General features: G+C 44.8%; 1 protein-coding gene across 2 annotated transcripts in view; it reads right to left on the minus strand.

Moving 5' to 3' along the window:
* The window catches only part of PDE7A (phosphodiesterase 7A), a 652296-nt gene extending 629350 nt beyond the window's left edge, over window positions 1–22946 (minus strand). The window contains exon 1 of one of the 2 annotated variants that reach the window (XM_069220260.1): window positions 21364–22946. In XM_069220260.1, the coding sequence (XP_069076361.1) occupies window positions 21364–21501 (138 nt within the window). In that variant the 5' untranslated portion in view covers window positions 21502–22946. The remainder of the gene's footprint in view (window positions 1–21363) is intronic. The other variant, XM_069220261.1, reaches the window with a different exon arrangement.
* Between the last annotated feature and the right edge of the window lie 740 nt (window positions 22947–23686).

Below are 23686 nucleotides of genomic sequence, written 5' to 3' on the forward strand. Positions count from 1 at the left end.
TGCCGAGGACGTAACCACTACGTCCTCGGCACACAGCCCAGAGGGAGCGCTCTCGCTCCCTCTGTGGGGTTCCCCCCCACCCCCCCAAGTCAGGGATGGAAGGGGAAGCCCTTCCCCTCCCACCCCCGACCCCCCCCAACCCCCCATGTGACGTCAGCGCGTGAGCGCGCGCTGATTAGTCACAGGGTCTCCCCCATCGCGCTGGAAGCAGAGCTTCCAGCGCGATTGAAAAAGAAATGCTTTTGCATTTCTTTTTCAATCCCATGGGGGAGGCCCCGAGAGGCTTCAAAGGGAAGGAAATGTATTTCCTTCCCTTTGAAGTCTCTCACAGGTTTCAAAAGCCGGATTGCTGAAATTGGCAAAAGGGAGCGACCCCTTGGGCAAGGGTCGCTCCCAGGGGGGCATTTTTTTAGGAAGGCTTTTCTGCCCCCCCTGGGGGCAGATTGGCCTATTATTAGGCCGATCTGCCCCCAGGGGGGGCAGAAACCTCTAGGCACCAGGGACCATTTTTTTTTTTTTTTTTTGTGATGAATTCTTTTTTTTTAGGTGGGGAGCGATCCCTTAGGCAAGGGTCGCTCCCCTACGGGGCAATATATATTTAGGCCATTTCTGCCCCCCTTGGGGGCAGATTGGCCTATTTTGATAAGGCCAATCTGCCCCCAAGGGGGGCAGAAACCATTAGACACCAGGGAGTTTGTTTTTGCGCGCGAATGTCACGCAACAAAGCGACCCCTTTGGCAAGGGTCGCTCCCAGGGGGGGCAATTTTTTGGGAAGGCCTTTTCTGCCCCCAGGGGGGGAAGAAACCTCTAGGCGCCAGGGCAAATTTTTTTGTTGTGTTTTTTTTTTTTGTTCTTTTTTTTTTTTTTTAGAGATGGGGAGCGACCCATCAGGCAAGGGTCGCTCCCCTGGGGGGCAAATTGTATTTAGACCATTTCTGCCCCCCTGGGGGCAGATTGGCCGATTTTAGGTCAATCTGCCCCCAAGGGGGCAGAAACCACTAGGCACCGGGGATTTGTTTTTTGGCGCCAATGTCACGCAGGGGGAGCGACCCCGTAGGCAAGGGTCGCTCCCGGGGGGGGGGTGGAGGTTGGGGGGGCAAATTTATTTTAGGCCATTTCTGCCCCCCCGGGGGACAGATCGGCCTATTTTTAGGCCGAACTGCCCCCGGGGGGGGGCAGAACACTCTAGGCGCCAGGGCAATTTTTTTTTTGTGTTTTTTTTTTTTGTTGTTTCTTTTTTTAGAGATGGGGAGCGACCCATCAGGCAAGGGTCGCTCCCCTGGGGGGGCAAATTGTATTTAGACCATTTCTGCCCCCCTGGGGGCAGATTGGCCAATTTTAGGTCAATCTGCCCCCTAGGGGGCAGAAACCACTAGGCACCGGGGATTTGTTTTTTGGCGCCAATGTCACGCAGGGGGAGCGACCCCGTAGGCAAGGGTCGCTCCCGGGGGGGGGGGTGGAGGTTGGGGGGGCAAATTTATTTTAGGCCATTTCTGCCCCCCTGGGGGACAGATCGGCCTATTATTAGGCCGAACTGCCCCCGGGGGGGGGCAGAACACACTAGGCGCCAGGGCAATTTTTTTTTTGTGTTTTTTTTTTTGTTGTTTCTTTTTTTAGAGATGGGGAGCGACCCATCAGGCAAGGGTCGCTCCCCTGGGGGGGCAAATTGTATTTAGACCATTTCTGCCCCCCTGGGGGCAGATTGGCCAATTTTAGGTCAATCTGCCCCCAAGGGGGCAGAAACCACTAGGCACCGGGGATTTGTTTTTTAGCGCCAATGTCACGCAGGGGGAGCGACCCCGTAGGCAAGGGTCGCTCCCGGGGGGGAGGGGGTGGGGGTTTAGGGGGGTAAATTTATTTAAGGCCATTTCTGCCCCCCCGGGGGACAGATCGGCCTATTATTAGGCCGAACTGCCCCCCGGGGGGGGCTGAACACTCTAGGCACCAGGGCAATTATTTTTTTGTGTGTTTTTTTTTTTGTTGTTTCTTTTTTTAGAGATGGGGAGCGACCCATCAGGCAAGGGTCGCTCCCCTGGGGGGGCAAATTGTATTTAGACCATTTCTGCCCCCCTGGGGGCAGATTGGCCAATTTTAGGTCAATCTGCCCCCAAGGGGGCAGAAACCACAAGGCACCGGGGATTTGTTTTTTGGCGCCAATGTCACGCAGGGGGAGCGACCCCGTAGGCAAGGGTCGCTCCCGGGGTGTGGGGGTTGGGGGGGCAAATTTATTTTAGGCCATTTCTGCCCCCCCGGGGGACAGATCGGCCTATTTTTAGGCCGAACTGCCCCCGGGGGGGGGGCAGAACACTCTAGGCGCCAGGGCAATTTTTTTTTTTGTGTTTTTTTTTTTTTGTTGTTTCTTTTTTTTAGAGATGGGGAGCGACCCATCAGGCAAGGGTCGCTCCCCTGGGGGGGGCAAATTGTATTTAGACCATTTCTGCCCCCCTGGGGGCAGATTGGCCAATTTTAGGTCAATCTGCCCCCTAGGGGGCAGAAACCACTAGGCACCGGGGATTTGTTTTTTGGCGCCAATGTCACGCAGGGGGAGCGACCCCGTAGGCAAGGGTCGCTCCCGGGGGGGGGTGGAGGTTGGGGGGGCAAATTTATTTTAGGCCATTTCTGCCCCCCCGGGGGACAGATCGGCCTATTATTAGGCCGAACTGCCCCCGGGGGGGGGGGGGGGGGGGCAGAACACTCTAGGCGCCAGGGCAATTTTTTTTTCTGTTTTTTTTTTTTTGTTGTTTCTTTTTTTAGAGATGGGGAGCGACCCATCAGGCAAGGGTCGCTCCCCTGGGGGGGCAAATTGTATTTAGACCATTTCTGCCCCCCTGGGGGCAGATTGGCAAATTTTAGGTCAATCTGCCCCCAAGGGGGCAGAAACCACTAGGCACCGGGGATTTGTTTTTTGGCGCCAATGTCACGCAGGGGGAGCGACCCCGTAGGCAAGGGTCGCTCCCGGGGGGGTGGTGGGGGTTGGGGGGGCAAATTTATTTTAGGCCATTTCTGCCCCCCCGGGGGACAGATCGGCCTATTATTAGGCCGAACTGCCCCCGGGGGGGGGGGGGGGGCAGAAACCTCTAGGCGCCAGGGGAATTTTTCTTTTTTTTCTTTTTTTTTCTCTTTGTTTTTTTTTTTTTTAGAGATGGGGAGCGACCCATCAGGCAAAAGTCGCTCCCCTGGGGGACAAATTGTATTTAGGCCATTTCTGCCCCCCTTGGGGGCAGATTGGCTGAGTTTAGGTCAACCTGCCCCCAAGGTGGCAGAAACCACTAGGCACCGGGGATTTGTTTTTTGGTGCCAATGTCACGCAGGGGGAGCGACCCCGTAGGCAAGGGTCGCTCCCGGCGGGGGAGGGTGGGGGTTGGGGGGGCAAATTTATTTTAGGGCATTTCTGCCCCCTCCCCCCTGGGGCCGGCTGAGCTACAGGCCAAACACCACAGGTAGGCACCTTGCAAAAAACACCTCCGTTTTCTGTGAAAAAATATGTTGTGTCCACGTTGTGTTTTGGGCCATTTCCTTTTGTGGGCGCTAGGCCTACCCACAGAAGTGAGGTACCATTTTTATCGAGAGACTTAGGGGAACGCTGGGTGGAAGGAAATTTGTGGCTCCTCTCAGATTCCAGAACTTTCTGTCACCGAAATGAGAGGAAAAAGTGTTTTTTGGGCCAAATTTTGATGTTTGCAAAGGATTCTGGGTAACATAACCTGGTCAGAGCCCCGCAAGTCACCCCATCTTGGATTCCCCTGGGTTTCTAGTTTTCAAAAATGCACTGGTTTGCTAGGTTTCCTCAGGTGTCGGCTGAGCTACAGGCCAAAATCCACAGGTAGGCACTGCTTTTTATAAAAAAATGTGATGTGTCCACGTTGTGTTTTGGGCCCTTTCCTTTCGTGGGCGCTAGTCCTACCCACACAAGTGAGGTATCATTTTTATCGGGAGACGTGGGGGAACGCTGGGTGGAAGGAAATTTGTGGCTCCTCTCAGATTCCAGAACTTTCTGCCACAGAAATGTGAGGAACATGTGTTTTTTTAGCCAAATTTTGAGGTTTGCAAAGGATTCTGGGTAACAGAACCTGGTCCGAGCCCCGCAAGTCACCCCTCCTTGGATTCCCCTAGGTCTCTAGTTTTCAGAAATGCACAGGTTTGGTAGGTTTCCCTAGGTGGCGTCTGAGCTAGAGGCCAAAATCTACAGGTAGTCACTTTGCTAAAAACAGCTCTGTTTTCTGTGATATGTCCACGTTGTGTTTTGGGGCATATCCTGTCGCGGGCGCTAGGCCTACCCACACAAGTGAGGTATCATTTTTATCGGGAGACGTGGGGGAACGCTGGGTGGAAGGAAATTTGTGGCTCCTCTCAGATTCCAGAACTTTCTGCCACAGAAATGTGAGGAACATGTGTTTTTTTAGCCAAATTTTGAGATTTGCAAAGGATTCTGGGTAACAGAACCTGGTCCGAGCCCCGCAAGTCACCCCTCCTTGGATTCCCCTAGGTCTCTAGTTTTCAGAAATGCACAGGTTTGGTAGGTTTCCCTAGGTGGCGGCTGAGCTAGAGGCCAAAATCTACAGGTAGTCACTTTGCTAAAAACACCTCTGTTTTCTGTGATATGTCCACGTTGTGTTTTGGGGCATATCCTGTCGCGGGCGCTAGGCCTACCCACACAAGTGAGGTATCATTTTTATCGGGAGACGTGGGGGAACGCTGGGTGGAAGGAAATTTGTGGCTCCTCTCAGATTCCAGAACTTTCTGCCACAGAAATGTGAGGAACATGTGTTTTTTTAGCCAAATTTTGAGGTTTGCAAAGGATTCTGGGTAACAGAACCTGGTCCGAGCCCCGCAAGTCACCCCTCCTTGGATTCCCCTAGGTCTCTAGTTTTCAGAAATGCACAGGTTTGGTAGGTTTCCCTAGGTGGCGGCTGAGCTAGAGGCCAAAATCTACAGGTAGTCACTTTGCTAAAAACAGCTCTGTTTTCTGTGATATGTCCACGTTGTGTTTTGGGGCATATCCTGTCGCGGGCGCTAGGCCTACCCACACAAGTGAGGTATCATTTTTATCGGGAGACATGGGGGAACGCTGGGTGGAAGGACATTTGTGGCTCCTCTCAGATTCCAGAACTTTCTGCCACAGAAATGTGAGGAACATGTGTTTTTTTAGCCAAATTTTGAGGTTTGCAAAGGATTCTGGGTAACAGAACCTGGTCCGAGCCCCGCAAGTCACCCCTCCTTGGATTCCCCTAGGTCTCTAGTTTTCAGAAATGCACAAGTTTGGTAGGTTTCCCTAGGTGGCGGCTGAGCTAGAGGCCAAAATCTACAGGTAGTCACTTTGCTAAAAACACCTCTGTTTTCTGTGATATGTCCACGTTGTGTTTTGGGGCATATCCTGTCGCGGGCGCTAGGCCTACCCACACAAGTGAGGTATCATTTTTATCGGGAGACGTGGGGGAACGCTGGGTGGAAGGAAATTTGTGGCTCCTCTCAGATTCCAGAACTTTCTGCCACAGTAATGTGAGGAACATGTGTTTTTTTAGCGAAATTTTGAGGTTTGCAAAGGATTCTGGGTAACAGAACCTGGTCCGAGCCCCGCAAGTCACCCCTCCTTGGATTCCCCTAGGTCTCTAGTTTTCAGAAATGCACAGGTTTGGTAGGTTTCCCTAGGTGGCGGCTGAGCTAGAGGCCAAAATCTACAGGTAGTCACTTTGCTAAAAACAGCTCTGTTTTCTGTGATATGTCCACGTTGTGTTTTGGGGTATATCCTGTCGCGGGCGCTAGGCCTACCCACACAAGTGAGGTATCATTTTTATCGGGAGACGTGGGGGAACGCTGGGTGGAAGGAAATTTGTGGCTCCTCTCAGATTCCAGAACTTTCTGCCACAGAAATGTGATGAACATGTGTTTTTTTAGCCAAATTTTGAGGTTTGCAAAGGATTCTGGGTAACAGAACCTGGTCCGAGCCACACAAGTCACCCCTCCTTGGATTCCCCTAGGTCTCTAGTTTTCAGAAATGCACAGGTTTGGTAGGTTTCCCTAGGTGGCGGCTGAGCTAGAGGCCAAAATCTACAGGTAGTCACTTTGCTAAAAACAGCTCTGTTTTCTGTGATGTGTCCACGTTGTGTTTTGGGGCATATCCTGTCGCGGGTGCTAGGCCTACCCACACAAGTGAGGTATCATTTTTATCGGGAGACGTGGGGGAACGCTGGGTGGAAGGAAATTTGTGGCTCCTCTCAGATTCCATAACTTTCTGCCACAGAAATGTGAGGAACATGTGTTTTTTTAGCCAAATTTTGAGGTTTGCAAAGGATTCTGGGTAACAGAACCTGGTCCGAGCCACACAAGTCACCCCTCCTTGGATTCCCCTAGGTCTCTAGTTTTCAGAAATGCACAGGTTTGGTAGGTTTCCCTAGGTGGCGGCTGAGCTAGAGGCCAAAATCTACAGGTAGTCACTTTGCTAAAAACAGCTCTGTTTTCTGTGATGTGTCCATGTTGTGTTTTGGGGCATATCCTGTCGCGGGTGCTAGGCCTACCCACACAAGTGAGGTACCATTTTTATCGGGAGACTTGGGGGAACATAGATTAGCAAAACAAGTACTATTGCCCCTTGTCTTTCTCTACATTTTTTCCTTCCAAATATAGGAGTGTGTGTAAAAAAGACATCTATTTGAGAAATTCCCTGTAATTCACGTGCTACTATGGTCACCCCGGAATTCAGAGATGTGCAAATAACCACTGCTCCTCAACACCTTATCTTGTGCCCTTTTTGGAAATGCAAAGGTTTTCTTGATAGCAATTTTTTACTCCTTATATTTCAGCAAATGAATTGCTGTATACCCGGTATAGAATGAAAACGCACTGCAGGGTGCAGCTCATTTATTGGCTCTGGGTTCCTCGGGTTCTTGATGAACCTACAAGCCCTATATATCCCCGCAACCAGAGGAGTCCAGCAGACGTAACGGTATATTGCTTTTGATAATCTGACATTGCAGGGAAAAGTTACAGAGTAAAACGTAGAGAAAAATTGATGGTTTTTTCACCTCAATTTCAATATTTTTCTTTTTCAGCTGTTATTTTCTGTAGGAAACCCTTGTAGGATCTACACAAATGACCCCTTGCTGAATTCAGAATTTTGTCTACTTTTCAGAAATGTTTAGGTTTCTGGGATCCAGCATTGGTTTCATGACCATTCCTGTCACTGACTGGAAGGAGGCTGAAAGCACAAAAAATTGCACAAATGGGGTATGCCCCAGTAAAATGCCAGAATTGTGTTGAAAAATTGGGTTTTCTGATTCAAGTCTGCCTGTTCCTGAAAGCTGGGAAGCTGCTGAGTTTAGCACCGCAAACCCTTTGTTGATGCCATTTTCAGGGGAAAAACCACAAGCCTTCTTCTGCAGCCACTTTTTCCAATTTTTTTGAAAAAAACGAAATTTTCACTGTATTTTGGCCAATTTCTTGGCCTCCTTCGAGGGAACCCACAAAGTCTGGGTACCTCTAGAATCCCTAGGATGTTGGAAAAAAAGGATGCAAATTTGGCTTGGTTAGCTTATGTGGACAAAAAGTTATGAGGGCCTAAGCGCGAACTGCCCCAAATAGGCAAAAAAAGGCCCGGCACAGGAGGAGGAAAAGGCCTGGCAGCGAAGGGGTTAAATGTATTTTTCTAGTCAAAAGAAAAAACAATGGCTAACCAATAATTTTCTGAGTGTTGTGTTTGCATGCCAGCAAATTGTGATTTTCAGCCCACACCACTTCCCTGAGAAGGCCTTGGACTGCTCTGCTTCACAACCCTGAGATAGTCTCAAACGCTAGAATGGGGTACTTGGTTCCCAGTAATAAGACAATTACAGACCTATAGCTTGTCAAGGACTCCCATCCACCACAATTATTAACCCAACTTCTTACAAGTACCACAAGAGCAGGGACGTCCACGGTCCCAGTGTAGGGACATGCAATAGTTTCATAGTATATGTAAGGCATCAGGAGTTGTCTGCAATACAAATGACCAACGGTGTGACAATGTCTCCGTGGGCTACAGGCCGCCAAGGTGTGACATGGGTGCACAATGGCTGGGCCTCATATTTCAGTCACCTCTGCATTATCTACTTTGAAGACCTACTATACAATATCTTAGGGGGTCCAATAGGTTAACAAGTCCTGCCACCACTGTAACCCACCTTTCACCTTCTCATGTACAGAGCCAAATCTTTCCCACTGCTCAACACCAGGTTTGGCATACATGGTGCTGTCTCTTCTGTGGCAATAACTCAGGTGCCACAATGGGACAAGTGCCACCTTGTCTGTAGTCTGACAAATGTGCTTCACACTCTTCTTGCTCCAGAAGCCTAGGCAGTGGAACTCAAGCGGCCAATGCCTCCGGCAGACTGCAATTTCGCCTAGTCTTTCAGGCAGATTCCTCCTTCTTAACAAAAGATATCATAGTGCCCTCGCTGCCTGATCAGCCAGGTCTTTTTCACATCTGCCAATCAAGCCCCAAGGAACTTTCGCAGCCTCGGTAAGTCGCATACAGGATTAGTCTGATAATTCTGCTAGGCCTGACCCAGGTCACGGAGCATCATCAGCCTATTAATGTACCAAACCGTTCATGTGAGCTCCGATAGTTGGATTTCCCAGTGCAGCGTTTCCTGCAAATCAGACGCCACACTACTGTTTTATGGTAATATGGACGGATACAAGTTGGGGGTCACAGAACTTCCTGAGGTTGTGGCATTTTGTTTCAAGGCTCTCTGGTTCTCTCGATTATGCTCCGTTTCACATGCAACGTTATGCAGGCAGTCACTCTCCAAAAGGCTGCTTATTGAGTCTGGCAAGGCAACAGCCTCAGCTTTCCCAGCAACCTCATGGATTCAAAAATAAAAGAAGCCCTCGTCGTCCAAAGGGATATTCTGTGGTAATGAACGTTTTGCTTCCAGCCACTACAACATACAACACGGGGTAACTGTTCAGACCATTTAAGTCACTAAATCTACTGCACTGTAAAAATGACTGCATTTTTCTTGATCGCAGACATATATACTTTAAAAAAAGAAAATGCAGTTTTGTATCTGGGATAGCGGACCAATATTTTACAGAGCCTTAATGTTATTGTATGAAGCATCCTTTTGCGGTGAAAACAAGTCCTCACATTACAGTAATTCAAATCAAATTATTACCTTTTCTTTGCACTAATAATCATTTTGTTGTGATACGCATTTTAATCTTAAAGGCTTTATACACCTATACTAATTACTCCTGTAAATTCCGTTTTCATTTTAGGCTTTCTAATTCACATTAGTTTGCCAAGGTCAGACCTATAGTCTTAGTCAGTGCTTATTTTTTAAGGCTCTAATAACTTTCTGTTAAAGGATCAAGTCTTACGACTACCTTAATTTGTTCAATCTCGTTTTCCATTAAGGTTTCTCACCTTCTTTGCCTGATGAACCGACCAGTGCCTAAATGTATAGATAAGTTAGTTTAATAAAGTAAAATGAAGCCAGAGAGTGCCACTGTATACGTTCAGCTACCTCTAAATAGTTTAATCAAATCAACCAATTCCCAAGACATTAACAAGAGTGTCTGTGGATTGATTCTTACTAGACACAAAGTAAGAAACTAAAGCCACAATAAGGAGTTGTGTCTCGGAACGATTTGCATGCAGTAGGCTTGCAGAATACTCTTTTGTTCACGGCTAATAAAAGGTAATAACACTCGATGCAACACTGAGGGCAGGTACAATGCCAATAAGCTGGTGGAATCTAAAAACAGCTTCACAATACAAAACAAGCATGTGCAATGCAATAGGTCTCGCATTTGCTTGAGTTAGAGCTATTGACAGTGTAAAAACATAACTCGACTTTTCTTTCCACGTGAATTGGTCAAGCCTGCAGCATAATTTGGTCCTCTCTGCCACACATTTCAAGTGCCTTGCATATAAATAAAGCACTTCCATTTACCTTCTTCCTCTAGCTGCAGCAAAAAAATGAAAATATTGCCATTATTTATTAGTTTGGGGTCCCCAAAATCTAGTGTGGGGACCCAGAGAGGATCTAAACAGAAAGAGCACGTCATGCTGACCGTTTTGATGGTGGTCCGGTTGTCCCAGTAGCACCACACAGTGAGTTACGGGCAAAAATGTTTTGTAAAAGTAATGTCTCGCAATGCGTTATGGGGCGAATTTCTGAGTGCTGCAAATAGTCGTATTTTGACTGTACTGCTCCGAACAGCCCCTAAAGGGCACCACAATAAAAACAGCATTTGTAAGAAACATGGTCATGTAACCATATAGTCAGCCCCTAGAAAGGACAACCACATGAAGAGGATGGCAGAGCGTAATGCAGTGTAACCCTATATTTATTCCCCTAGAGGGCGTAGTGCAGAACACATTTTCAGGCCTACTGCCATATTACAAACAAGGCCCTTAAAAACACAAATTACTCCCAGCTGTAAAACATAAGTTTCAGCCATGAGAGAGCTTAACCCCTTCGTTGCCAGGCCTTTCCCCCTCAGGTGCCAGGCCTTTTTTTGGCTATTTGGGGCAGTTCGGGCTTAGGCCCTCATAACTTTTTGTCCACATAAGCTACCCTCGCCAAATTTACGTCCTTTTTTTCCCCCAACATCGTAGGGATTCTAGAGGTACCCAGACTTTGTGGGTTCCCCTGAAGGAGACCAAAAAATTTGACAGAATACAGCGAAAATTGTTTTTTTTTTCCTAAAAAAAAAAAATAATAATAAAAAGGGCTACAGAAGAAGGCTTGTGGTTTTTTCCCTGACAACTGCATCAACAAAGGGTTTGCAGTGCTAAAATCACCCTCTTCCCAGCTTTCATGAACAGGCAGACTTGAATCAGGAAACCAAATTTTTTAAACACAATTTTGTCATTTTACTGGGACATACCCCATTTTTACGATTTTTTGTGCTTTTAGCCTCCTTCCAATTAATGACAGAAATGGGTGTGAAACAATGCTGGATCCCGGAAAGCTAAACATTTCTGAAAAGTAGACAAAATTCTGAATTCAGCAAGGGGTAATTTGTGTAGATCCTACAAGGGTTTCCTACAGAAAATAACAGCTGGAATGAAAAACATATTGAAATGGAGGTTAAAAAAATAATAAAAATAAATAAATAAATAAATTCTCCACGTTTACTCTAACTTTTTCCTGCAATGTCAGATTTTGTAAAGCAATATACCGTTACGTCTGCTGGACTCTTCTGGTTGCAGGGATATATAGGGCTTGTAGGTTCATCAAGAACCCTAGGTACCCAGAGCCAATAAATGAGCTGCACCTTGCAATGGGTTTTCATTCTATACCAGGTACACAGCAATTCATTTGCTGAAATATAAAGAGTGAAAAATAGCTATCAAGAAAACCTTTGTATTTCCAAAATGGGCACAAGATAAGGTGTTGAGAAGCAGTGGTTATTTGCACATCTCTGAATTCCGGGGTGCCCATACTAGCAGGTGAATTACAGGCCATTTCACAAATAGACGTCTTTTTTTTTTTTTCCACACTGTGTTACATTTGGAAGGAAAAAATGTAGAGAAAGACAAGGGCCAATAACACTAGTTTTGCTACACTGTGTTCCCCCAAGTCTCCCGATAAAAATGGTACCCCACTTGCGTGGATAGGCCTATTGCTCGCGACAGGAAACGCAACATGTACCCATCACATTTTTACATTGAAATCTCACAGTTTTTTTGCAAAGTGCCTAGCTGTAGATTTTGGCTTCTAGCTCAGCCGGCACCAGTTTCTGCAGTGGAGGGAGGGGAACCTGCGTTTTTGGTCCTGGGCTCAGCAGCCATCTAGGGAAACCTATCAAACCCAGACATTTCTGAAAACTAGCCACTCAAGGGAGTCCAGTGAGGTGTGACTTGCGTGGATCCCCTAATGTTTTCTTACCCAGAATCTTCAGCAAACCTCAAATTTTCTTCTTTTTTTTTTAAATTTAAAAACTTTATTTAAAAAAATTAAAAAATCAATCACATTTTTCCCACATTTCTGTGTGGGATCTCAGCACCGGGACAAATTCCCTACCACCCAATGTTCCCCTCAGTCTCCTGGTAAAAATTATACCTCACTTGTGTAGGTGGGCCAAGTGCTTGTAACAGGGAAGAGCCAAAAACATGTCAAAACTGAGGGGGAACCAAAGCGGGTCCAAAAGGGCAGTTTGAAAAAAAAAAAACATTTTCAGGCTGACAAGTGCAGCAGAATTTTTATCTGTATAGATGAGACAATGTTGGGTGGTAGGAATTTTGTGGATTCCTGCAGATTTCGGAAGGTTCTATCACAAAAATGTATGATTTCCAGCAAAGTTGGAGGTTTGCAGGGCATTGTGAGTAAGAAAATGGTGCGAGGTGCATGCGAAGCACACCACCCTGGAATCAGATGTTTAGTTTTCACATGCGTCTAGGTCAGAGGTCTTCAAACTGGGGGGAGCGCCAGACTCTGGCCAAAAGAAGCATTACACAGATAACAGGCTTTTGTTTTACGCAGAAGCATGTTATTGCATCTTTAAAAAGGTAACAATACTTAACTGCAATGTTTAAATAGGTCTAGACATATTTAAACATTGACATCTTTATACAATAATTGTGAAAAATTCTGAAGAGGGGGGCCCAATTATTTTTATTTTTCAGCTGGGGGTGGGTGCGCCATTAAAAAGTTTGGAGACCTCTGGTCTAGGTCTTGTGGATTTTTCTACATGGTAGCGTCCCTGGCATCTAGTAGAATTTCTGCCCCCCTGGGGAGTGGATCGGGGGTAACTGCCTAATCTGCCCACTGGTGGGCAGAACAACTTTGGCCCCATGTATTTGGAGTGGGGGTATGGCCATACCCTCACCCTCTCATTTTGAGAAAAAAAAAAAAAAATCTTCACTGGTCTCTGGTGGGCTTTCTGCTCTCCTTGGGGGCAGATAGGCCGATCTGCCCCATATGCCCAACACATGTGCCCCAATGGGGAGCGACCCTTGCCCAAGGGGCTGCCCCCCCAAACAAAACACACACATATACCAATCCCTGGTGTCTAGTGTATTCTGCCCACCTTGTGGGCAGATGGACCTAATACAAATATGCTGATCTGCCCCCAAGGGGGATCAAAAATGGCCTAAATACAATTTGCCCCCCCAGGGGAGTGACACTTGCCTAAGGGGTCGCTCCCCATACATAAAAACATAAAGTAAATGTTTTATATACTATATATAGATATATATATATACACACACACACACACATACATACATATCTCCCTGGTGTCTAGAGCTTTCTGCCCCCCACCCCCCCCCGGGGGCATATCGGCCTAATTATATTAGGACTAAAAAAAAATTGCCCAAGGGGCCGCTCCCATTATGCGTAAGTATAAAAAAATAAAAAATACAAATAAAATTCCCTGGTGTCTAGTGGTTTCTGCCCCCCCAGGGCAGAAATGGCCTAAAAATAATTTGGCCCACTGGGGAGCGACCCTTGCCTAAGGTGTCACTCCTCACACATACAAAATAAAAATAAAAAATTAATTATCCCTGTTGTCTAGTGGTTTTCTGCCCCCTCCAGGGGCAGATCGGCCTAAAAATCATTGGGCCCCCTGGGGAGCGGCCCTTGCCCAAGGGGCCGCTTCCCCTATTGAAATGATCAAAAAAATCCTGGGTTTCTAGTGGGCATTTCTGCTGCCCGACCACATTGTGATCGGGCAGCAGAAATCCTTCGAGAGACATGAAAAGAAAGGTATTTCCTCTCATGTTTCTCCCACCCCACCTCCCGGTCGGAAGAGAAATGCAAAAGCGATTCCCCTTCCATCCCCGACTGTGGGCTGGGTGCAGGACTAGCTGGTCTCATCCGAGGCACACGGGAAGCGTGTGCCTGGACAAGACCAGCTCGCCTGCGGCACCCAAGCAGTTAAAAACACACTGAATGGTGGGACAGGTTTCTAAAAAAGAGCATGTCGTGCTGAACAGTTTGGGGGTGGTCCATTGTTATAGGACCTCCACAAGCTGAGTTATGGGCAAAAATGTTTTGAAAAAGAAATGCACCGCAAAGCATTATGGGGCGAGTTTCCCGAGTGCAGTGCATATTATAGTATTGGCGTAGAGGATTGCTGTGTTTTTTCCATTCAAAATGCACCCGTGTGCATATATATATATATATATTTTTTATTTTTTTAAATGCCAAACGTGTACGTAGGTCGTACTCATGTAAAGTATTCCTTCCATCAAGTTCACACTACAAGAATCTTCAATAAAATTAAAATAAATAAGGAGGAGAACCCTCCTCCAGCTTGCAGCCCTTGGACACAGACTCCACAGAAAGACAGTGGCAGGCCCAAAAACAATGAAGAGGAAGAAAACATACAGATACAGAGCGCCGAGGGGCAAATGAAAAAAAGTAGCGAGCCACACTAAGGTACATGGCCGGTCATGCAATAATCCACAAAACAGAGTCCGTCTTCAAGGTGGTCTAACAAAGCAGCCTTAAGGCAGGACAAACGTAAAGCAGTCGCCTACTAAATCAAGGGAATTTTGAACGACCAGCCCAAAGAACAAATGAAAGTGATGGGCGTAGTAGTCACCTACAGAAGTACATTACAACATGTTGAGAGACAGCGCATGCATTCTACCTAGGCTCAACCGAAAAAAAAGTTCAACACTGTATTTATTGATTGCTTTAACAGGGGACGTCCGTCTTCAACCACAAAATTTAAATATATCGACCCACTATTAAGACAGGACATTCAAACCTCAGAACAAATATTACAACAGTAAATTATCAAAACAATGATCTGAAAAGTGTGTTATAGTCCAAATAAAAGCCACCACACACGTTAATCCAATAATGGTAATAACAAAAAGCACCATTAGAAGAAGATTCAAATTTTATTTTCCGCTTCGACTGGTCCAGTCCTACAAATCTGTGAAAATGTTTAATTGAGGCACATAACACAAATAAAAATAGCAACTATGAAAGTAAACTCATACTGTCCCGATGCTCACAAGGAAGGACCCTGTTTCACTCAACAGGAAAATGTTTACTCCTCTTTACCACAGCTTAACAAACCACATAGGGTTTCATAAATAACTATTGCTATAAATTAAGCCCAAATCTCAAATAAGAATAATGTGTATACTTAAAAAGGATGTTGTGTGATATATAGCAAAAATATACCTCTTCTGATGGTGACTAAAACACTGAACACAATCTTAAGCAATTATGATATCAAAGTTCAAGTAAATGGTAAATACAGACTTTAAAAGGTTAGAAGGCCAATTTAATATATGCATTACAAAGAAAGTAAAATATATATATATATATATATATATCTCACATTTCTTAGGGAAGTTTTCCTGAAACAACATTTCCCAAGACAAAAAAGCAACATCCTGGTAGGATGTTCTAAATGAAAGTTAAGTGTGATCTCGCTTCTTCGAGGCTGGGACGGCTTCTACTCAAATATCCCAGATCTGAATGGCTTGCTTCATTTTGTTTTCCACCTTAATTATATGAATTACAGTTGAATGATTAAAATGTAGGATTGTCCCCCAGGTAAGGTTATTCACATTAGGTATCCAAAAAAAAGAAATCTTGCAAAGGAACAACATTATTCTAGGGAGTCACCATTCTTCACAGAGCATCTTAAATGTCCTTAAGTTTTGCTGGTTCACAATAATGCCCACAAGTTGTTTACAACAAAACAATGTTCTTTAACTATAAGCCCATCAAAAACGTCTTTAAGTGCCCATGATATGATGGGTCTCAGAGCAGGTTGTAAGAGGCTACCGGCCTGCAATCACTGCTCATGGTCCATAATTTAAACAGGTGGTCACTCAAGAAGAAAGCTTTTAAATCCTCGTTTACCCATGCCATATAACAGATCATTTTCCAATGAATAACAATTGGTATAAAATACGTGCAGGTAAGATCACAAATGAGGAAAACGTGTACACTTAAAAAATATGAATAAACTGTTTTTCAATTTGGAGTGGTCAGGCCTTGCAAATTGAGAATCTGATGTGTATGTGTGGGTTAAAATATGTCAAGGCAGAAAATACAAGCAGGAAACATCAAAAAAACCTTGTCTACAAATGGCAGACAATTTCTACTATAAAATAATACAAGTCTCCTAGCGCAGGTGTTTTAATAAAAATTATGAACAAGTGTATTCTGAATAGCAAGTTTATGTAGAAAATATAATAACGTAGAAAAATAATGCATGCATTTGAAAATGTGATTATGATGAGTGGCCGTCAATGTTCACAAAGTGTACTTACTAATTAATTATTATGAAATGTTGAATGTATGTTTGACTAATGTAGTAATATGTCATATTAAGGGTTATGTATTATGCTTTAGCTTTAATAATTGTAGGCCTTAACTTAGCGAATGTCTTGGCCTACTTGCCAGGCCTCATGTCAAAGCTGTATTTCTTAACGTTTAATAAATGGCTGTCCTAGAGAGTTAAACTGTGATTTTACATTTTTGCATTATGTGCTTGTAGCTGGGGAAGTTCTCATGAGAATCGACTGCTAGAACATGCTGTCCTCGTGAATGTAACATTTTGTGTGTAATGTGTGTGAGACTGACTTTCTCAAGAGAACAACAATGGAGAAACTGACTAGAGTGGAAGCTGCAGCAATATTGCTACCTGACATGCCAGATGTTGAAGACATTGCAGGACAAACCAAATCAACGACATGTGAACTGAGTAGTAGTAGAATTCATAGATTTGGAGTTTTCGTTTTATTGGACTAAGTGTGAACATGCGATTAACTGACCAATAGGGATTTGGGAGATAATTTTAGGAGATCTAACATAGTCGGACTGCGCAGAGGGGAGAGAGACATTCAAGCTTTTGCCACTCTATTCTTCTGAAAGATTCTCTATTCTTCTGGGGGGTTTGCCTCCATTCTTTCGAGTTACCTGAAAGACTGTGTTTTCTGAACTTTGATGCTGAATCTTGACGCCTTGCTGATCGACTGATGTCCTGAGGACGAAGACTGACTCGGCTTGCTGATCCACATTGAGGATAGGTATAATGAGCTAGACTGTTGGTTATTATGCATATTTGCTTTTTCTTTCTAGGTACCAACTGCATTGTTTTGATAGTGCCATAGTTAGATATTTTTCCAAATTTGTGTTACTAAATTATTTTGCATGAAGCTCAACATGCTGATGTTAATCTGGTGTTACTTAAGGACCCTCACCAATGAAATTACGCTAACAGGGATTAATGCTTGATGAATTTCTCTGCTAAACTTAATGTATGTTATTACTTTGACGCAGTTGACTTTGTTATTGATTTACACCATAACGTGAGAATGTGTTGTAGTTCAAGCTTTGATCTGGTTACGTTTCTTCTGCCACTTTGGACAGCCAGTATTGTTTCTGTATGTGTTTCATTTGATTTTGAGATTAATCTATATGAGCTTAGTACTGTTAATATAGGGAAATAAATATCCAAACTTTTACTAAAAGGTGTGGTTATTCATGACTGAAAGGTCATGGTGTGTGACAATTACTGACTCCATTGATTATTACTGTTATTGACTGCTGATAATTATTGACTATTGATTATGTACTGCAGCTATGGTAAGAACTTCTTAATTGCGAGTCAAAAGGTTCATCAACCTATTTGCGTCCCCTTGTAAGTTTACTTAAGGTCAGCCAGGCTAACAAGTCTGATTAAAAAAAAAAAAAAAAAAAAAGGCCCACCATACAAAAGAAGAAGTGCAGATCATTTTCTAGAATTAACTTTAAACATACACAATGCATGTCTGGTAGAGAAGAAAATTATGATTTGTGTGTGGGGGCTAGACTGGGCCATTAATGAAAACATCAATCTGAAAGGGTTACGTTTCTTGGGGGCGGGGTCACTGGGTTCCTTTCAGAGGCGCTATAATGCACGTTTTGAAGTAAAAAACAAGGTTGTGATTATTGTTGGGAGACAGTCGGTATGCACAAGAAAAACTACTGAGAAGCACCTGACAGAAGAATAAACAGAGCTTGCCTTGGGGGAAAATTAGAGACTGTTTTTTTTTTTTTGTAAGAGTGGCTGAGAGGGAAAGATACACGTGGCAGGTAGACCAGTGGGCTGAAATGAGCAGCTGGAGTGGGACAGACGATTGTGGTGAGTGCCAGTAGTCCAGCATGTAGTTAAATGTCTAAAGGGGTTATACTGCACCAAATCCCACAGGTGCTAGGTTATAAGGGTTTTTGTGTCTTGTGTACCACTAGTAATTTATGATGAATACGGAAGGGTTGGGCCATGACCTTACACGTTGTTTACAGGTCAAAGGCGCCCGAATCTCATTTATAGTAATTCGCCTTAAAGACTAAGTGAGAAAGAGTGATCAGCATGTATAAAGAGAAATAAGGTGAAGTGTCAGAGAGGTGTAAGGCTTCAATTCAGTCACATCATTTGTAATATCCTCACAATTTAAGCATTAGAACACAAGGCAGACTATTTCCTTTTTTGCTGAAAAACGTCATTTTTTAAAATGCAATTAGAGTAATTTCCAGTGATGCTTTTATTCGAAATTCCCAAAAACTGTGCCTTAACCCATGTTGTGCAACTGCGCCAACATTCAGGGCAAAATTTATAGCATGGGAGTGCAAGAACAATGCAAACAACCAGAATATGAGAAGCTTCTGTTTGCATGAATTGTGCTTTTGGGCAATATTTTGGTTTTAGCATAAAAAGCATCCTTGCATTGAAGCATTTTTGGTTAAATGATACTGATAAATGACAGATTTGCATTTTATGAAATATTCCAGAAATTTCCCATATTTATGCAAAACAGATGCACTGGTTTTGCACACCCCTGGTCAATACCCCAACATGTGGAAAATATGCATGTGATTGTAAGAAGATCATTAAGGTTATTTTCAGCTTTAAGTTTAGCATTTAGCTTTTTAGGTTGAACTTGCAAGCGGTTTGACCTGTTGTAAGTTTTGTACACTTTCAACCAAGCCCACGGCACCCCCATCACTTTCACTCATTCGTGGGATTGACTTTCAAAAATCCTTTGTTGTCATTGGTAAATGCTTTCGTTTTGTCACTCCTTGGGGCGGTTTTGTTACTACCTTGCAGAATGCCCTTCTTACATGGATAATTGCGTAATTGCCGAAATGTTTGATTGCGAGCAAACTTCTTTTCCTTTTTGTGTCTCTCCTTCGCACTCATGCTCATGGTAGCCATGGCACTTTGAATAAGCTTGCTTAAGTCAACTGTTTTACTTTTCATTTTCAATGTATGAGGCAAGAAAAGCCCAGTTAGGAATTTCAAACTGTAATGGCTCTAACTCGAGCAAATGTGAGACCCACTGCATTGTAAATGCTTTTTTTTTTTTTTTTTTAAACAGGAATTCAAGTAATCAAAAAGGCAACTTAATGAAACCAATAAAAATTATTATGCACCTCTTAGCATTCTGTATATACAGGGAGTGCAGAATTATTAGGCAAATGAGTATTTTGACCACATCATCCTCTTTATGCATGTTGTCTTACTCCAAGCTGTATAGGCTCGAAAGCCTACTACCAATTAAGCATATTAGGTGATGTGCATCTCTGTAATGAGAAGGGGTGTGGTCTAATGACATCAACACCCTATATCAGGTGTGCATAATTATTAGGCAACTTCCTTTCCTTTGGCAAAATGGGTCAAAAGAAGGACTTGACAGGCTCAGAAAAGTCAAAAATAGTGAGATCTTGCAGAGGGATGCAGCACTCTTAAAATTGCAAAGCTTCTGAAGCGTGATCATCGAACAATCAAGCGTTTCATTCAAAATAGTCAACAGGGTCGCAAGAAGCGTGTGGAAAAACCAAGGCGCAAAATAACTGCCCATGAACTGAGAAAAGTCAAGCGTGCAGCTGCCACGATGCCACTTGCCACCAGTTTGGCCATATTTCAGAGCTGCAACATCACTGGAGTGCCCAAAAGCACAAGGTGTGCAATACTCAGAGACATGGCCAAGGTAAGAAAGGCTGAAAGACGACCACCACTGAACAAGACACACAAGCTGAAACGTCAAGACTGGGCCAAGAAATATCTCAAGAATGATTTTTCTAAGGTTTTATGGACTGATGAAATGAGAGTGAGTCTTGATGGGCCAGATGGATGGGCCCGTGGCTGGATTGGTAAAGGGCAGAGAGCTCCAGTCCGACTCAGACGCCAGCAAGGTGGAGGTGGAGTACTGGTTTGGGCTGGTATCATCAAAGATGAGCTTGTGGGGCCTTTTCGGGTTGAGGATGGAGTCAAGCTCAACTCCCAGTCCTACTGCCAGTTCCTGGAAGACACCTTCTTCAAGCAGTGGTACAGGAAGAAGTCTGCATCCTTCAAGAAAAACATGATTTTCATGCAGGACAATGCTCCATCACACGCGTCCAAGTACTCCACAGCGTGGCTGGCAAGAAAGGGTATAAAAGAAGGAAATCTAATGACATGGCCTCCTTGTTCACCTGATCTGAACCCCATTGAGAACCTGTGGTCCATCATCAAATGTGAGATTTACAAGGAGGGAAAACAGTACACCTCTCTGAACAGTGTCTGGGAGGCTGTGGTTGCTGCTGCACGCAATGTTGATGGTGAACAGATCAAAACACTGACAGAATCCATGGATGGCAGGCTTTTGAGTGTCCTTGCAAAGAAAAGTGGCTATATTGGTCACTGATTTGTTTTTGTTTTGTTTTTGAATGTCAGAAATGTATATTTGTGAATGTTGAGATGTTATATTGGTTTCACTGGTAATAATAAATAATTGAAATGGGTATATATTTTTTTTTGTTAAGTTGCCTAATAATTATGCACAGTGATAGTCACCTGCACACACAGATATCCCCCTAACATAGCTAAAACTAAAAACAAACTAAAAACTACTTCCAAAAATATTCAGCTTTGATATTAATGAGTTTTTTGGGTTCATTGAGAACATGGTTGTTGTTCAATAATAAAATTAATCCTCAAAAATACAACTTGCCTAATAATTCTGCACTCCCTGTAGATCATATATGCAAATATACCCTTTAAATAAATTATGTGAATGCACAAACAATACACATTGTTAAGTTTTTACCACACCTACGACTGTAAAAGGAGGGTGTGATAAGGCTGTGACAGTCCTCATCAAGAAGTGACATTACTGCACCTCTCCAAAGCTATCTCCTCGAGAATAATTTGGTAAACCTGGTTCCCAAGCCAAGTCCAACTTTCAGTTTTACTCACAAACTGTTAAAAAATGGAAAAGCAGAAAGTGAGCTAACAATAAAAAACGTTGGCTCTTATAAAGCAAAGAAATGGCAGTACAGGCTTCGTTGCAGAAACAAGCGGCAAGGCGAGTTTGACATCGAGGATTGACACTGACAATATTAGGCTCCGGGAAGCTACAAGATAGGAGAAGCCTCTTACCTGCGAAAGCTGCCGTGGGTTGGGACAGCCAAAGAGTGCAGAACTTGAGCTGAAGCTGATGGCACCTCTGCGGCTCAGGACGTGCTTGGGCACCGGTCTGTCTAGGGGCAGAACCGGTAGCTGGTAACATACTTCCATCGAACAGGTCCCCGGGAGGCCCGGCCGCAGCCAGCCCGGGGAGTGGGCCAACACCCAACGAAGCAGCCTTTGACCCAGTGCACCGACCACCGGCTTTCGCCTAACCCAAAGAGCCAACCTGGAAACCTCCGGAAGAGCACACTCCGCTCGCTATTATGAGTGTATCTGACAACCACCTTAGAGCCCACCACGGACTCAAACAATGTAAGCCTCTCAGACTACAAACCCAGCTACCCCACTAGACACTACTTGTGACACCCCAACTTACACTCACCCAGCCCACACCGCCTACCCTGCCCCCAGCTCAGCTCTCCGGGTTGCAGTTTGCTTGCCTCTCCGGGCCGCGGCTGGGGGAGGGATAGCAGCTTCTTTAGTCCCCTTTTCCGGTTCTTTTCTCAACTCTGGGTTGAGATCTGACTAGTTTGGATGATATCGTTTAAGAAGCAGTCTTTTGGAGTTGGGCCAGAGGGTAGGTACTTTGGAAGCAGTGTCACTCTCGGCGGCCGGGGAAGGGAAAGTGGTTCTCAGTGACTGCCCGAGTCCTGACGCTCATTAGAGAGAGTCCGTGTCCTTTTCGCCCTCTTCGGCTGGGGCGCACCTCCTGCCCGGTGCAGCGGAGGAGCTGCGGAGCAGTGATGGGCTGTTGGGGGGTTTATTGGTCTTTCCTCTACCTGCTGGGGGACTCCACACTCCCATGTTTCCCCCTCCACTGCCGCCCAACGCCCCGGCGGTGGCTCCCGCGGGACGATTCCTCCTGTCTCACTGCTCCGCCAGGCCCCGGGGCACAATTTGGCAGCCGAGAGAGACAGAGGAGCTACGGGGAGCCGACGGGGCTCCACAACCGCATCCACACAGGCCAGACGCTGGAGAAGATGCTCAGAAAAACCCAGCCGGTCGTTCCAATAGTCTCTGTGCACCCTGCCTTCTTTTGCTTGGGGAGCCTGCGGCAGGGACTCCAGTTTTGGTTTCCACCTACTGCTGCAGCCACAGCTTCTTGCACAGCTGGGCCGCTCAGAGCACAAAACAAGCAGCACGCGCTGCCCGCCCCGCCCCTCGCGCACACCGGCTCCTGCCGCAGCCTTGCGCATGCCTATGGAAGCTGCGAACAACCCCCGACCTCAACTACAGCTCAGCACAGTCGAATCAGAACAATGCAACTGTGCCCGCTGCCATCTTTAGGACAGGCAGATATTGACATTCGAACATTGTATTGTGCCTGATCTTCTCTCCATAACATACACAAATCAGTCTCCCATGGTCTTTGTGCGGCTTCGTAAGTGAACAAGACTTGTCTTACCACTCAACTTTTTCTGAGTTACCGAGTATAACTTTCCGAAGGAGCCTGGTGCCTATAAAATGTCAGTAAGCTCACTGTCCCTGCATCAAAAACGCTCTCTTCCGTTATTTCAGGAATAGCGTGCCGCAGCCATTTTCATGCGCACTGCAGTTGAGCGCAATCCTGACCTCGAGAACAGTACAGCATAAATAGTTAATAACGAGCGAGTCCAGCGCTGCCATTTTAAGGTCAGGCAGAGGTTGCTGTACGAATAATATATTGTGTCTAACCAGAAAGATCGTCTCTTCAAAAAATTAAAATTATATAATGTATAAACGCATGTATATTTTTAGACTAAAAGAGGGTTGGCCGATGTTAAAACAATACTTAACCACATTTGACAGGCTGTTATAATTGTTCTGCACCATATTATTGTTTTTGTGTTATTGAGTTAAGGGCAAAAGTTAAAAATTACCATTTCACAGAATTACATATTGTACAAAAATTAATTGATACCCGAATATCATCTCCGTAAATTGACTAATTACATGTGAAAAGATAATCCACGTCAATTACATAAATAATAGAAGTTAGACGGGTAATTAGGTCGCAGACTACCGGACAGCTGTCTGGTTTACTAAGGACATTTACGGGACATTCAGAAAGCCGACCTAGGAATCCATTCTGCCCTTTGCTTGCAATTGAGTTTGTGGTTTGTGACTCACACAATCCTTGCTTTCCAGGTGCTGGCTTTATTTGTTTTCAGCTGTCAAGCTTGAGTTTGTACCTTTCCTTGCCCAAACCTTATTTATTAAATATCCTCCTAAGTACTCCCTTTCTGTAAACACACTTGTGATTCTATGGGAAGCAGTTAATGTCAAAATTACAGCTCCCCATATTGGACACCTC

Source organism: Pleurodeles waltl, chromosome 2_2 (genome assembly GCF_031143425.1).
Source record: "Pleurodeles waltl isolate 20211129_DDA chromosome 2_2, aPleWal1.hap1.20221129, whole genome shotgun sequence".
Classification (NCBI taxonomy): Eukaryota; Metazoa; Chordata; class Amphibia; order Caudata; family Salamandridae; genus Pleurodeles; species Pleurodeles waltl.